The following is a 14,960-nucleotide window of genomic DNA, read 5'->3' as shown; positions in this document are numbered from 1 at the left end:
GTGTAGCGTTTCCAAGGAGTGACTGTGGGTTTAAGCCACTGACCTTGAGGCTAGCAGTCCAGTGCTTAACCTCTAGCACCAAACAAGGACTCCTACACAGTGCCTGACACGTGGGAAATAAAAAGGAATCAATTTTCCAGCATTAAAGATGTTTAGACAAAGTCTCTGTGACCTGCCATGGTTGTAGTGGTCATATCCTGAATAACAGTTGAAAGGTTACATATCCTGAATAACAGTTGAAAGCCTAGTAGTGGAATTCCGTGACTTTATAAAATGTATTTATAAGCATATGAATTTAATAGTTGACTTTATTATGAAAGTGCCCTACCTAGTAATGTTACTGTTCTTAAGTGCAATTGAGTCGGTTCTGACTCTTAACAAGGATTTCCAAGGAGCAACTGGTGGTTTTGAACTCCTAACATTGGGCTTCAAACTGACCTTGCAGTCCAGTGCATTATCCTCCAGCACCACACCAGGACTCCACCTAGTAATATAGCTTTTAAATATTAAGTAATTAATAACTTTTAATTCTTAAAATTATGGAGCTCTGGTAGCGTAGTGGTTACGAATCGGGCTGTGAACCTTAAGATCAGCCGTTCGAAACTACCAGCCGCTACGCGGGAGAAAATGAGGCTTTCTACTCCCATAAGGATTTACACCCTCGGAAACCCTGTACAGGGTCGCTATGGGTCCGAACCGACTCAACAGCACTTAACAACAACAACAACAATTTTTAAAATTAGCAGGACATTTTAGATTACTTGAATAACCCAAACCTTTATTTCGTCTATCAGTGACATGTTTTGGATCTTTTTGAAATCAGACATTTTTGGACCATGATTTTTTAGCTTTATTTCAAAATTGAAATAATTGTTATGGAAGAGGCAAATGGTTGTATTGTAGCATCTGTCACTAAATTCTTACAGTGTAGAATATATGATAAACAAGTTTCTTAAAAGTAATTCTCTTAATTAATACACCAACCTAAAATATTTAGAGATTCCTTTAGAGTTTATTATGTAAATTACATTTTAAGACAAGTACTTTTACTGATTTTATTTTTTACTTTTTTGAAAAGGTCAGTTGAGAAAGTTAATTTTTGTTTTATATTGTTTGCCTAAAGGAAAAAAGAAGTCAAGCTGAAAAACAAAAAAAAGAGTGAAACCAAAAAAGATTGTGCAGCGTCGTCCCATAAAAAACCCAGAGTATCTTCTGAAGAAGAAACCTCTGAAAAAAAGGATAAAGGTAAACAGAAGTTAGGATGTATTATCTGCTCATCTTTATGAACATTAAATATAATCTGAGCTGTGTTTCAAATGTACAGTATCATTGGTGAATGTATTTAAATTTTTGTCTTGTAATAGTTGAAACTGGTTGGAAATTTAGATTTGAATATGCAGTTGACTTATAGGAACTGCATGGAGTCCCTAGTCATAATCTACTTGACAGCAATTAGTAACCTAACAGGAGCTTTAAGAACCAGGTTGGCTTTGATTCATTTTGGGCGTGAGATGTAAATAGGATTCTAATTCCTGGCTTTGTCATAGATTTGTGACCTTGGGCAAGTCATTAAACTTGAATTGTATTTTGTACGTGTATGTAGGTGTCTCCATACGCCTAATGCTTACTTAGAAGAGTCAGACAAAAACGTGAAACGCACTCTGAACACTGTAAAACAGTGCATCCTTATCCTTATAAATCAGTATGAAATTGTAACACTGATTTCAGTTATAATGACTTTCATACTAGCATTTGAACTTCTTGAAATGATATACAAACAGGCTTCAAAATTTTTCATAGAAAAATGGAATTAAAAGATAATGGAATTTTTCCACAACTTTTTTGAAGCCCCCTCGTATGTCTGTGTCCTCAGAACATAGCATAGTGCTGTGCATGTACTTAGTAAATTATTAGTCAATTAAAATCCATTAGTCAAACACTTACTTCTTCCTCAGTAGTCCTTAAGCTCTTAAGCCTTGATTTCTTCATATGTAAGAAAAGTGTCCTATTTCAGTCTTGTTTACAAGTTAATGTAAGATTGTGCTTGTAGCATTTTGCATATTGCATGGCACATAGTTATATTGAAGGTTATTTCAAGTTGCTTTTTTAGCCCGTAATAAATTTTAGCATTATTACCTTTCTTATTTTTTGTAAAAAAAAAAATTTCTTGGGGCAGGGTGACTTCTGATCTCCTATTTCACTAGAACCTTATAACTTAACTAGGCATAAACAGACCAGTCAGACTTAAAATAAGTAGAGAATACAAGATTGAATTGGACTAAGGCCACTGTTAATATAAACTTGGACAAGAGAGGGCTCCCTTGCTCCAGCTATGAAGATAATTAGATATATTTTTATATACAATTTTCTTCTTGCTTACGATATATACTATGTTCCTTATGTAGTCAATATTAAAATATTCCAGCATATATGAATAATATCACGCAAGTTTTAGCTTTGTAAAGTTGATAGATTGGGTTAGATATTGTTTTCTGTATATTGAAAAAGTATTTGAAGCAGAATGTCGTTTAGTTTCAACTTGAACCAGTTCACAACTCTAAAACTAATTTTAGTTAATAAATCTGAAAATCTCATTTGATTTTTAAGTTTTTGTTCATCCTTATGTGCTAGTAAAATATTTAAGATGTGCCTCAGAATTTTGTTTAGTTACTATATCATTTTCATGTCATATGAGGAGGCATCCAGAAAGTTTGTGAAAAATTCTATTATCTTTTAATTTCTTTTTCCTTTTCCAACCAACCCCTCTACTAGTATGTATTACTGCATATTTCATATTTATCCATATAAAAGTTTACTCAGTACCTTTAAAACAGAGGATCAAGTAACTGGATATTTAGGATCAGGTGTGATGTTGGGCTCTTCAGAGTACATATACGTGGGCATGTCGTTTCACTTATTTATTCTCTACTCAGAGAATCTTTGAGAACCGAGAATCCTGGAGATAATTCTTTTATTTAGCTTCTAAGACGTAAAGCAGAAATTTAACAAACTGCTAGGGAAACTAGGAACTATAATGTCTTCTTACCTGGGGTCACCTGGAACTAGGTTGATCTTGATATAAGTCCTTCTTGTCAGACCATTTTAATTTGATCCAAATATGATAATTAACAAATGTTCGTTAAAAAATATATATTTGGCATGGGGGAGGGGGGCAACTTCTGACCTGTGATTTTACCAGCAGGAAGAAGAGTCAAACTCAGCATCAACCCAGGGTTCAACCAGTGCAGTTGAAATCAGACATTCTTCAAGCCTTCTACCTTCTCTACCAAATCTGACACCTGTCATAACCTCCCACAGCACTCTACTCAGCTGGGTGGGATCATTCATTACAATGGCCGTACAGAACTCAGACACCATTCTCAGTTATGTAGTTTTCAGGGAAGTTCCTCCAGCAGAGACAGCCTCTTCCCAGCCATGTCTATAAACTGCTTCTCTCTGGACCTTGGCCAAGCCTGGTCTCTCCCTGCTTGAGCAGTGTTTGGAAACTCTTTTAGGGTTGCTGATAAATGCCCTAAAGCACTGCACCCTGCTATAAGGCTCAGTCTGAAGGCATTCAGCTCTAGTTCTATGTATTAGCCAACCTAGCTCTCCCAGTGAAGTGCCTTGGAGGCACCCCACTCCACAAGCCAGTTTCCTGCTTGATGGCCCTCAGCGTTACATGTTCCATGGACTGGGAAGCCCATAGCTCTGTCTTGTTCTCTGGCTCTCGGTTCTGCTGCTGCTGCTCCGCTACAGTCCTCTGGTATCACAGCTTTCTGTTGTAGATCAGGGAAGTTCAGTGCACAGGGATCTCCGAGTCCAAAACACTCCACTCCTGGCTTTTCTTTCTTGATGGTAGTAAGATCCCCTGGCCCCTTCCTGCTTCGGAGATAGCTCATTTTAAACCTAGCAGAATGGTAAATGTGACCATTCCCCTAGTTAGATTTTTCAAGTTATTAAAAAACATAATTAGCTTTGTTAACAATCATTTACAGCTGAATCATATCATCTTATCAGCATCTTCTCCCACAGTCTCTTACCCAGATCCAGCAGGAAAAAAAAAAAGTTTTTTGGTGGGTGTTACAAAGACTATGGATAGAAGAGCCATATGAAGTAATTCACTGTACTGTCGTGCTTAATAGATCAACACATTTGAATGGTTGGCCAGTTCTCCTCATAATACTCTCTGCTTTCCTGTTTTCTTCCTATCTCTCTGGCCTCTTTTGACTTCAGTTCATCCTCAGTCTGATCCTTAGATATTGGAGTTCCTCAGGACACTTACCTAGAACTTCTCTTCAGTTTACTATCATTTTTTTTTTTTTTTAATCAGATAAATTAATGGATAGATGGATGGGCAAATGGATTGCTAAGTGACTAGCTGACATGGACCCATTTGCTTTGAGATGCATGGTGGTGGTGGTAGTGTACTGTGGAGTCGGTTCCGACTCACAGCAACCTTGCATAGGGTTTCTGAGGCTGTAAATATTTACGGGAGCAGAACGCGTCATCTTTCTCCCATGGAACGACTGGTAGTTTCGAACTGTTGACCTTGAGGTTAGCAGCCTGACTTGTATAGTTAAGTAGATTGTCTTAGAAAGTTCAAAGTCATACATCTTTCACTACTGCCTTTCCCAAAGGTCACCTCATCCTTCAGGCTTCAGCGTAAGTCAGTTTCTTGGGAAGACTCTCCCTGACTGCTTTTGTCCCATTTCAGACAAGGGATGGTCTCAATTACACATTTCTGTAGCACCTTGTACCATTCTCTTTTCTCCAATTCCTTCTAGAGTGCATGCTCTACCTCGTAGGCATTCAGTTATGTCGGGTAAGTTAGTGGATCAGTGAATTCAACCGCAGTTTCTCAAAGGTGCATTGATTGTCAGAGACCATCTCTGGAATCATGACTCAAAAGATACACTACAGGCCTCCCAGAGTACACCTAACATCATTTTGACCTATTTACCTTTGGATATTTTGGAAACAGTTATCATGTTCCCCATAAAAAAAGGGTGGCAGAAAAAAGTACATTTCTTCTGTTGCCACCTGAAGATAAGCTATTTTTTTAATTTATTCTCTGACCATTTAGCATCTGATCATTGTTGTTAAGTGCCATGGAATTAGTTCCGACTCATAGCAACCCTATATAGCTAGTAGGGATAGGGAACGCCTGGTGTACGGGCTGTGTAAGGCCAGTGAGATAAATCATTTGGTCTGGCCCTGCCAAGACAACTGCAGTTCCAGCCATCATATTAGGGGTGAGTTAATTAAATGACTGAGCAAATATAGCAGGTCAACTTATATTTAAGTTGATAATTTTGTATGGCCTGTGAATGATATTGTAAATTTTGGCAGAAAAAAGATCGTCCCACCCCCACCCCTGGGCTGTATAGGGTTTCCAGGGAGTGGCTGGTGGGTTTGAACCACCAACCTTGTGGGTAGCAGGCTGATGTTTATCCTGCAATACTACGTCAGAGCATTTGCTGCTGTCCAAGTCTTGGCTGTCATACAGGCTTTTCTCTAGTTCTCATACCCTCTTCAACAAAAGCAATTGCTGTTGATTTCAAGTCAGTTTTTGATTGATGATCCTGTGTGTGTGTCACAGTAGATTTTGGCACCTTATGGTTTTCAGTGGCTGATTTTTCAGAAGTAGATCACTAGGCCTTTCTTCTAAGGTGTACCGGGTAAACGCAAACCTTCTAGCGTTTAGTTATCTGCCTAGCAATTGAGTTGACAACAGTGCAAACAGGGACTCTCACTCTTAAGGAGGCTTTTCATGATCAAACCTTGGCTTACTAGACTTCTTACCCAGGAAGGGGGGGGAATTGTTCTTTTGTTTTGTTTCAACAACCTTCAGAACATTTTTCCTTGAGGTCTTATTGCAGGAGGCTCTGCACAGTTATAATAATTTTTTTTAATCCGTTAGATCTCCAGTGCTTTTCTCTTTATGTTTTTCTTGCTGATAACCATTGTAAATCTAAAAGGGTTTTTTAAAATAACATAATTGTGTATCTGGTTATCTGGTTACTAAGAATTAATTCTCACCTGTATAATATTGGAGTGCTATGAAAACCCTTATTCGTAAACTATATTCACGTGTAAATAACTTCATAGATAAGATAGTGTTGGTACTACTGTTTCAATTTGTACACACGGGTTTATTCCAGACAAAACATATTTAAGCATGTGTCTGCGACCAGTAGATGGTCTTAGTCTCATTAGGCTTCTGAGGGGATGTACTAACCAGTTAACTTCTAGGTCGAGAGGTCAGCTCAGAGTATTATGATGGTTATTTTTGGGGATGCCCAATCTTAGTAGAATTTTCAAAGTACACAGGACAGTCATGGGGGCTTACTAAGAAAAAGTTTTAAGAAAATTGAAAACTGCTTTAGTGAGAAAAAGGCCAGGAAAGTTGCACCAAGAAACTTTTTTCCACTATGGCAATGTATCTACTCATTCTTTGAGTGTAGCAAGAACTGTCCTTTGAGAATTTTGTTGGGAAACTTTACCCCATCTACCTACAGCCATGGTCTTACTCTGCAGACTTCTTTTTGCTCCCCAAACTCAAAGAATATTGAAAAGAAACACAATCTGAATCCCTCAAGAATGCCAGAACTGTCCTGTTGATGTGGTCAGTTGAAGAGCACAGAATTCTTTGGGAAGGGTTACTGTTGTTTGGTGACATCAAGTCAGTTCTGACTCGTAGTGCCCCTGTGCACAATAGAACGAAATATTGTCCGGTTCTGCGCTATCCCCACAATTGTTGTTGCACTTCAGCCCCTTGCTGCTGCCACTGTGCCGATCCGTCTCATTGTGGGTCTTTACCAAGCATGATGTCCTTCTCTAGGGACTGATCCCTCTTGATAACCTGTACAAAGTAGGAAAGATGAAGTCTTACCATCCTGCATTTTAAGGAACATTCTATCCTGTCTGTACTTCTTCCAAGACAGATTTGTTTATTCTTCTGGCAGGTCATGGTACTTTCAGCATTCTAACACCATAACTCAAATGCATCAATTTTTCTAGTCTTCCTTATTCACTGTTCAACTTTCACATACATAACGGTGGTGGTTATGTGCCTGTGGAGTTGTTCTGACTCATAACGACCCTGTACAGGGTTTCCAAGCCTGTAAATCTTTACGGGAGCTGAAAGCCTCATCTTTCTCCCGCGGAGTAGCTGGTAGTTTCAAACTGCTGACCTTGTGGTTCGCAGACAGTTTCGTAACCACTACCCTGCCAGAGCTCCTTTCACATGCATATGAGACTATTGAAAATACCATGGCTTGGGGTTAAGCACACTTCAGTCCTCAAACTGATCATCTTTGCAGCAGATTTGCCTAATGCAGCACGTATTTTTATTTCTTGACTGCTGCTTCCATGAGTGTTGATAGTGGATCCAAGCAAAATGAAATCTTGGACAGCTTCAGAATTTTCACCATTTATCATGATGCTCCGGTGGTGAAGATTTTTGTTTTCTTTACATTGAGGTAAAACTGAAGACTGTGGCCTTTGATCTTCATTATTAAGTTTTTTTATGCCCTCTTTGTCTCCAGCAAGCAAGGTTATATCATCTGCATATGTCAAGTTGTTAATGAGTCTTCCTCCAATCCTGGTGCCACTTCCTTCTTCATACATTCCAGTTTCTTGGATTATTTGTTCATCTTACAGATTGAATAAGTATGGTCAAAGAATGCAACCCTGGCACATACTTGCCTGATTCTATATCCCCTTGTTCTGTTCTAACATTTGCCTCTTGGTCTATGTACTGACGCCTCATGAGCACAATGAAGTATTAAGGAATATCCATTCTTTGTAATGTTATCCATAGTCTGTCATCCACACAAGGTTAGAGAGATGGAAACACTGCCTTCAGAAGTGTAGAGACTTACATGGTCTATACATGTCTATAGATATGTCAAGAAACAGCTTTATATTTTGGTGTTTTTGTTTAATGAAGATTTCTATGATTTTGTAGGAATCTTTTTTACTTACTATCCTATTGTCCCTAATCTGTGAGGTTCTTTTTAGCAACAGGTGAATTTTTACAGGAACTTAGTATTTCTTAAGCTATGTACTAGATATTCCACGCCACACAAGAGAGTGTAAGATAATGATTCCTGCCTAAAAGAACCTAAGTTTGTAATTGGAAGGGCAACAAGACTTAGAAACATGATGTTGTTGTTGTTAAGTGCCGTCGAGTCAGTTTCATCTCATTGTGACCCTGTATAGGGTTTCTAAGAGTGGCTGGGGGGTAGGAACTACTGACCATGTGGTTCGCAGTCCAGTGCTTATCCTTTAACACCACACCAAGACTCCTAGATATATAATGTTGCTAAGTGCCGTTGAGTCAGTTCCATCTCATAGCGATCCTGTATAGGGTTTCTGAGGAGCGACTGGTGAGTTTGAACTGCCAACATTGCAGTTCAAATTGATCTTGTGGTCGAGCACTTATCCTATAGCAGCACCACACCAGGACTCTTAAGATAGATGAGAAAATTAGTACTTGTGTTATAAAATTATAGGCAAACAATGTTGGAGAAAAACTATAGCAACAATGGTTGTTTAACAGCAAGATGATTCTAAATAGTACTGTTTCCTTTCTAGGACATTCATCCTCCAAGAAGTCAGCAGACTCTATAAATAGTAAGTATTGCATTTTAATTTAATTAAAAAAATGTATAAGTTCAAGTTATTTGGAATTAGGTTTTCTATGAATAAATATCCTACTCTGATGCACACTTACATTTGTTTTGGTATAAGGTAAGAAAAATCATTAAAAAAAGACTAAAAGTGCATGATTTATTCCCTAATTACAAACTTTTATTTAAAGTTTCTTATTTTAAGCATGGTGGTTGGTGGTTTGTGCCACGAAGTCAGTTCCGACTCATAGCAATCGCGCATAGGGTTTCTGAGGCTGTAAATCTTTATGGAGTAGAAAACCTCATGGTTCTCCTTCGGAACTGCTGATAGTTTTGCACTGCTGACCTTAAGATTAGCTGCCTGAATAGTAACCACTACACTCCTAGAGGTCTTTTTTTAAGCATAAAGAACAGAAAAATGTTTTCAGTAAGTACAATGGAAATGCATTTCAGTTTTATATTATGAGCTATTACGGAAGAGGAGGATGAGATTGGAATGGAGGAGGAATTGGAGGGAATACGATTTTAGGAATGTTGCTTATATTGTACCAGTCTAAGTGATTTCTGTCACTGAGTGATTCTTGTGGCTTAAATGAAAAGAATGGTTTGTATATTAAAAGGAAAATACTGGCAAATGGCTGTTGGTGATTAATTGTTAAGGTGGTGGTAGTGGCTGTGTGCTGTGGAGTCAGTTCCGACTCACACCACCCTGTACAGGATTTCCGAGGCTGTAAATCTTTACGGGAACAGGAAGCATCATCTTTCTCCCGCGGAACAGCTGGTAGTTTCGAACTGCTGACCTTGCTGTTCGTACCCCGATTCGTAACCAGTATGCTACCAGAGCTCCTTCATGGAGACCCTTGTTGTTAAGTGCCATTGAGTCTATTCCGACCCATAGCGACCCTGTATAGGGCTTCCAAGGAGCAGCTGGTGAGCTTGAACCACCGACCTTGCAGTTCAGATGACTTTGCAGTCTGACGCATTAGCCCATAGCACCATACCAGGATTCCTCATGGAGACCCTAGGGGACTTTTTATTCTTTGTATTCACATATTCAATTTGGGAAATGGGCAGTTTTATTTCTGGCTATTACTGATTGGGACTCCTGTTCCCAAGACGTTATAATTTATCATCACCATATGTAAATCATTAGAAATGTAACCCCCTCCTTATTTTTATTTATTTATTTCTTTTTGGCCATAGTTTGTGCCAGAATAGATTCAGTTAGGACCAAAGTTCAGACACTCATGTTGATTCAAGGATTAAAGTCCAACAGATGAAAGGCTACAATCACTGTGGCAAATCAGTGATGTTTTATTTTTGAGTTTTGTTTAATGAAGGTACATCCTGTATCATTAGTCCAAATTTCTGTCTGTTTCCTGTTAGCCTAACAGGCATTATTGAAGAAAAATTATTTACTAATGTAATTACTTTGTGGAAAATGATTTTATTATCTCACAATACATTTTTCACTATTTTGTCATTTTTGGTTGACTACTTGAAGCTGTTCCATGTGAAGCTTGTCTGTTTTCCTGTATTTTGGTTATTGTTGTTCAGTGCCATCAAGTCAGTTCCAACTCACAGAGACCCTGTATAGGGCTTCCAGGGAATACCTGGTGGGTTTGAATTGCAAACTTGTGGTTGGCAGTCCAGTGCTTATTCTGCAGTGCCCTACCATATCTTCCAGATGCCAGTATCTCATGTTTTTGCTTATCTACTGAAGTGTCCTACTGATTTTAAAGGTAGTTCTTGCTCATTGCTTAAAATACAACAATTTGGAAATATTTAAGATAGAAAACGAATGTGTTCCAGTTCCGCAGATCATATGTGTTGTTGTCATGTGCTGTCGAGTTGGTTCCGACCTATAGAAACTCTGTATAGGGTTTCCTAGGAATGGCTGGTGAATTTCAACCACCAGTCCTATGGCTCATACAGACCTTGCAGTTCAGCACATTATCCTACAATGCCACACCATAATCGCTGTTAACTATGTTTGGCCCTTACAGACTTATAAAACATATAAATTAATTGTGTGTGTTGCTGTTGTTAAGTGCTATATATAGTGACCCTGTATAGGGTTTCTGCGGAGCAGCTGAATATGTGTAAACCCATATCCCAAGTTATATTTAAACATGTGTATATACGAACAGACTTAAGATTTTTTGTAGAAAAATGGAAATAAAAGATAATAGAATTTTTCCATGAACCTTTTAAAGTCCCCTCATACATATATAGATGCACATTTCCAACATAATTTGGACTCTACCATGGATACTTTCTGTAACTTTTTAAAATGTGCTACATCATGGATACTTTACCACGGCATTGTGGCATTGTGTATGTAGACATGCTCATTTTTCTAACAGCTGTGCTCTCTATTCAACCAAACCCTAATCCCTAAAAGCTGAAGATATAGTGTTACTGTTGTTGTTATGTAACCAGCATCTTTGCACATGTATCAGAAATACTTATTTATTCTGAGTAAATAACCAAATTCCTAAAAAGTACTGTTACTGGGTCAAAGGTTTTTGCATTTTAACTGATGTGTCAGGTTTTTTGGTGTTTTTTTTTTCTCATGAAACAGGTTTACACCCAAAGTGTATGAGAATGCTTATTTCCTCACTGAAACAGGCTTCTTCTAATTAATGTAACTTGAATTAATTAAAATATATATTTGACAGACTTTTTAGTGGCTTAGTAGATCTTCATGCGAGTCAAAGCTGACTTTCTAGCATCTAACAACAATAGCATACTGATTCGGTTCTTCAGGACTTCATCCTAATGTCAATATATTTCCTATAAAAATCTTTACTCGCATGCTTTTTGTGTGATTAAAAAAAGAGGAGTACTAAATCAAAAAGATTATTGCAGGAGAAAATTCTCTTAAAAGAACTGTATTAGAATTGCAGCTTCCCCATGAGATTTGAAATCTCTGGTCTTACTGCTCTTTTGTATCTTTTAGCTTATTTATATTTTTAGTTTTAAAGCTAATTCATTGCATCTCAGAGAATGCATTAAATTTTGAGAGTCATGAAAGTTGAAGTTAAACTGCGTTTATTTTCAAAGTTAATGTAATTACAAAGGTGGGTAGTTAAAAATGTGTCTTAAGTATAATACATTTTTTAAAATTTCTTTAAAATGATTAGGAAACTCTGATGAAGAAGACAGTGCTTCCGAATGTGAACTTTGGAAGGGCCCACTTCCAGAGACAGATGAAAAATCACAGTAAGTCCTGATATGAATGGATAATGCTTAGCCTGAAAATCAGTTTAAAAGCTATGACCACAGCCATTCCTGGTAGCAGTTAATGAAAAACTTTAGGATCGTGAGTGTCTAGGCTACCTGGCCTAGCAAGATTAGAGCTTATTCCCAGTCATTGTTTGTGGCCATAAACATTCAACTTTTCCAGCTTCTTCTTGGTTAATAAGCCTTTCATCAGCTGGCCTTAACAGATAACCCTCTGGTCCTTGATCAGATTCCATCAGAGAAGAGCTGTTTACTAGCCTCCAAAGCAGCCTACTCCAGAATAGTTTGATTATCAGAAACCCTACAGGGGAACGAACCCCCTTGAAGATTTATACAAGTGTGGAAGTTTATTTGCCAACATCCACTTTATCCTCCACTTTATTCTCTGCTATGTAGTTGGACAAGGAAATGTTGTCTGGGTATGAGCTGGAATATCATCTGCTCTTGTCGTACACTGGGACATTCACCATTTAAACTTTACTAAAAGAGGGTAAAATAATAGCTGCCACATAGAGTTTATTAAAGATTAAATGAAATAAAGCACCTGGTACAATAGCTGTCCTATAGAAAGTGTTCAATAAATATTAGTCCCTGGTCATCTTAGTTCAGAATAGAGACCTGGTGAATCAGTCATCATTCATTAATTTAAGCTGATTATAAAACATCTTGTTAACTGCTTGTTAAGCTCACAGTATAATAGAATTCAGGTGTGTGGGGAGAAGGTTTTCAATAAGAAGAGTTTTTCTGTGCTTCTGAAGTAAAGTTTTTCTGTGACGTTAACCTTTTTGTTCAGCTAAATAAAGAATTTTCAAGTGTGTGGTCATTAGAGACCAAAGTATAAAATAGCTGTTGACGTCAGTAAAAAATTACTGTAATAGTTTAAATTAACTTAGCTCCCAACAATTAAACTTCTTCTTGTAGGAAGTTGTAGCTGAAAATGACAGGATAGCTTTTAAAAATCAACATGCTTTTTTAGGCAATAAAGACATATGAGTGAATCCTAAGATTTTCATAACCCAAAATTCGAGAGACTATAACAACTTGCCATTGTTCCAAGAAATAAACATCTAAATTCACAAAGAGATTCAGCTAATTTCACATACTTAAGTTCTTACTACAATTTTTAAATTTCTACTATACTTTGCTGTCATGATAATGAAAAGGAACAGCAACACAGGGGATACCAAATTGCAGGTAATTCTTAAAAATCAACTTTAATTCTGTAATTTTTTTCTTTACGTTTGAACGTGGTTGTGGTGACTTTATGCATTCACAATTATTTGAAACCAAAAGATGGAGTCTCATTGTGAACATCTGACCGAAAAGAACATTTTCTAAAAAGACCGGTCAGCTACCTAGACTTGACAGTCTAGCTTGACCCTGTTCCTAGAAGGAAAAGGAATTGTGCATCTGTTCAATTCACACAACAGCTCTATGAGGAAATTTAATTTACAGAAAAGGAAACTGAGCCCAGAGAACTTGATTATAGAACAAAAAAGTTACCATACAACCTTTCAGTTAGAAGCTGAGTTCTTAACCATTGCAATACCCAGGCTCCTTAACATTCATTTAGTACATTATAATTTTCATACTATTTTGATACATTATAATCTAACAACATCTCCTTTCAGAGTTCTAGTCCTTGTTTTAGGTAGAATTTTTACTGCTGTAAATGCATCATACAGCTAATCTCAGAGTGATGGAAAACTGCATCTACAGACTTTGCTCTTTCTTATTAGGTAATACTTTTCCTAGGAGTAAGACTTGTATTTTCCTATAAAAATAGTTTCTTTTCCCTCCATATCTTGGTCAGGTTATAGTTTGAAATGAGAATGAACAAAGAATGTATAATATGAACTAAAGTATTAGAAGTAATGACATGTCACAAAATGCTTCAAAATAAATCTAGGGAGATGTGTTACCATATAAAATATTTTAATTTTAATTAGTGTGGGTATAGTGTGGCACCTGACAACAACATAGTTCTGATTAGAAACTTAAGACTGAAGTATGGAAATATATTGTTATATGAAGGAATCAGCCAATATATTAAAGTATTTATTATTATTAATCTCATATGTGTCACATAGTAATTTTTTTTATTTATTGAGTTTGAATAATATGCTGACTTTTTTCTTTACTAGGGAAGAAGAATTTGATGAGTATTTTCAAGATTTGTTTTTGTGAGACATAAGAGAGAAGCCTGCATTCCTTGTTGTGAAAGTGCTCTTTATAAAGTGTGATTTACAAGTTACAGATTGGAACTGTCTGTCTTTGGAAATAACCACTCAGATGCTCTAGAAGTTCTTTGGTTCTTTTAGAGACACGTACTGTACTAGGGAAGTGAGATACACAGTCCAGGAAGCCACATCAGAACACCAAGCCACTTAAAAAACAAGATGTAATTTTCAAAGTACTGTTGTCTTCAATAGCAGAATATAACCAAATATTATTACAAACTACAGAACTTAACTTTAAAATCTGTAGAAAGGAGAAAACTTTATGTGTTATTATCCCCTTTCACATTTCTTGCAAACAGATTTTTTTTTTTTTTTTTCACTTCATCAGAATTCTCCCATTAAGAAAATCATGTTGTCCTAGGCTCACAGTAGAATACAAGAACTACAGAAGGGAGACTTCATAGGAGCATACAGGTTTTCCATTACATCACCTTAATCTTGGCTGTGCCCGTTTGGTAGGAAAAAAGTAGAAATTGGTACAGTTCTATTTGGCTTCTCCTTAACAATGACGATCTCTGAGAAGAAGCAAGAATTGGAGAGCAATTTTGAGGCAGCAGAATACTTTATGTTTCAGGAAACTCATAGTTTCAGGAAACTCATAGATGCCTGTTGTTAGCCATCCTCTTCCCCTGCTCAGTAGCTTAGAGATCCAGACTCACAAAGTGTTTTCTCAGAGTCTTTCCAGGCAGAACGTCCGCTGCAATCATTAATCTCCATGGTTTTTCCAGATATTTAAAACATGTGACAAATGACAGTAAGGTCTTTTCATCCTAATCTGTGGGAATGGCTCATAATAACAGAACTATTAATTTGGCCAATTTTCTTTAAAAATTAAGTGCTG

The 14,960-nt window shown here is 37.1% G+C and overlaps 1 protein-coding gene across 1 annotated transcript in view; it reads left to right on the top strand.

Annotated features, from left to right (window-relative positions):
* The window catches only part of FRA10AC1 (fragile site, folic acid type, rare, fra(10)(q23.3) or fra(10)(q24.2) candidate 1), a 48,103-nt gene extending 34,037 nt beyond the window's left edge, over positions 1 to 14,066 (top strand). The window contains exons 12-13 of the mRNA XM_006831152.1: positions 11,780 to 11,858; positions 14,024 to 14,066. Coding sequence (XP_006831215.1) covers positions 11,780 to 11,858; positions 14,024 to 14,066 — 122 coding nt within the window. The remainder of the gene's footprint in view (positions 1 to 11,779; positions 11,859 to 14,023) is intronic.
* Positions 14,067 to 14,960: the final 894 nt, after the last annotated feature.

This window comes from Chrysochloris asiatica, unplaced genomic scaffold (assembly GCF_000296735.1).
Source record: "Chrysochloris asiatica unplaced genomic scaffold, ChrAsi1.0 scaffold00003, whole genome shotgun sequence".
NCBI classification, from domain to species: domain Eukaryota; kingdom Metazoa; phylum Chordata; class Mammalia; order Afrosoricida; family Chrysochloridae; genus Chrysochloris; species Chrysochloris asiatica.
Note: the sequence above shows the minus strand (reverse complement) of the source record. Positions and strands in the feature narration are given on the sequence as shown.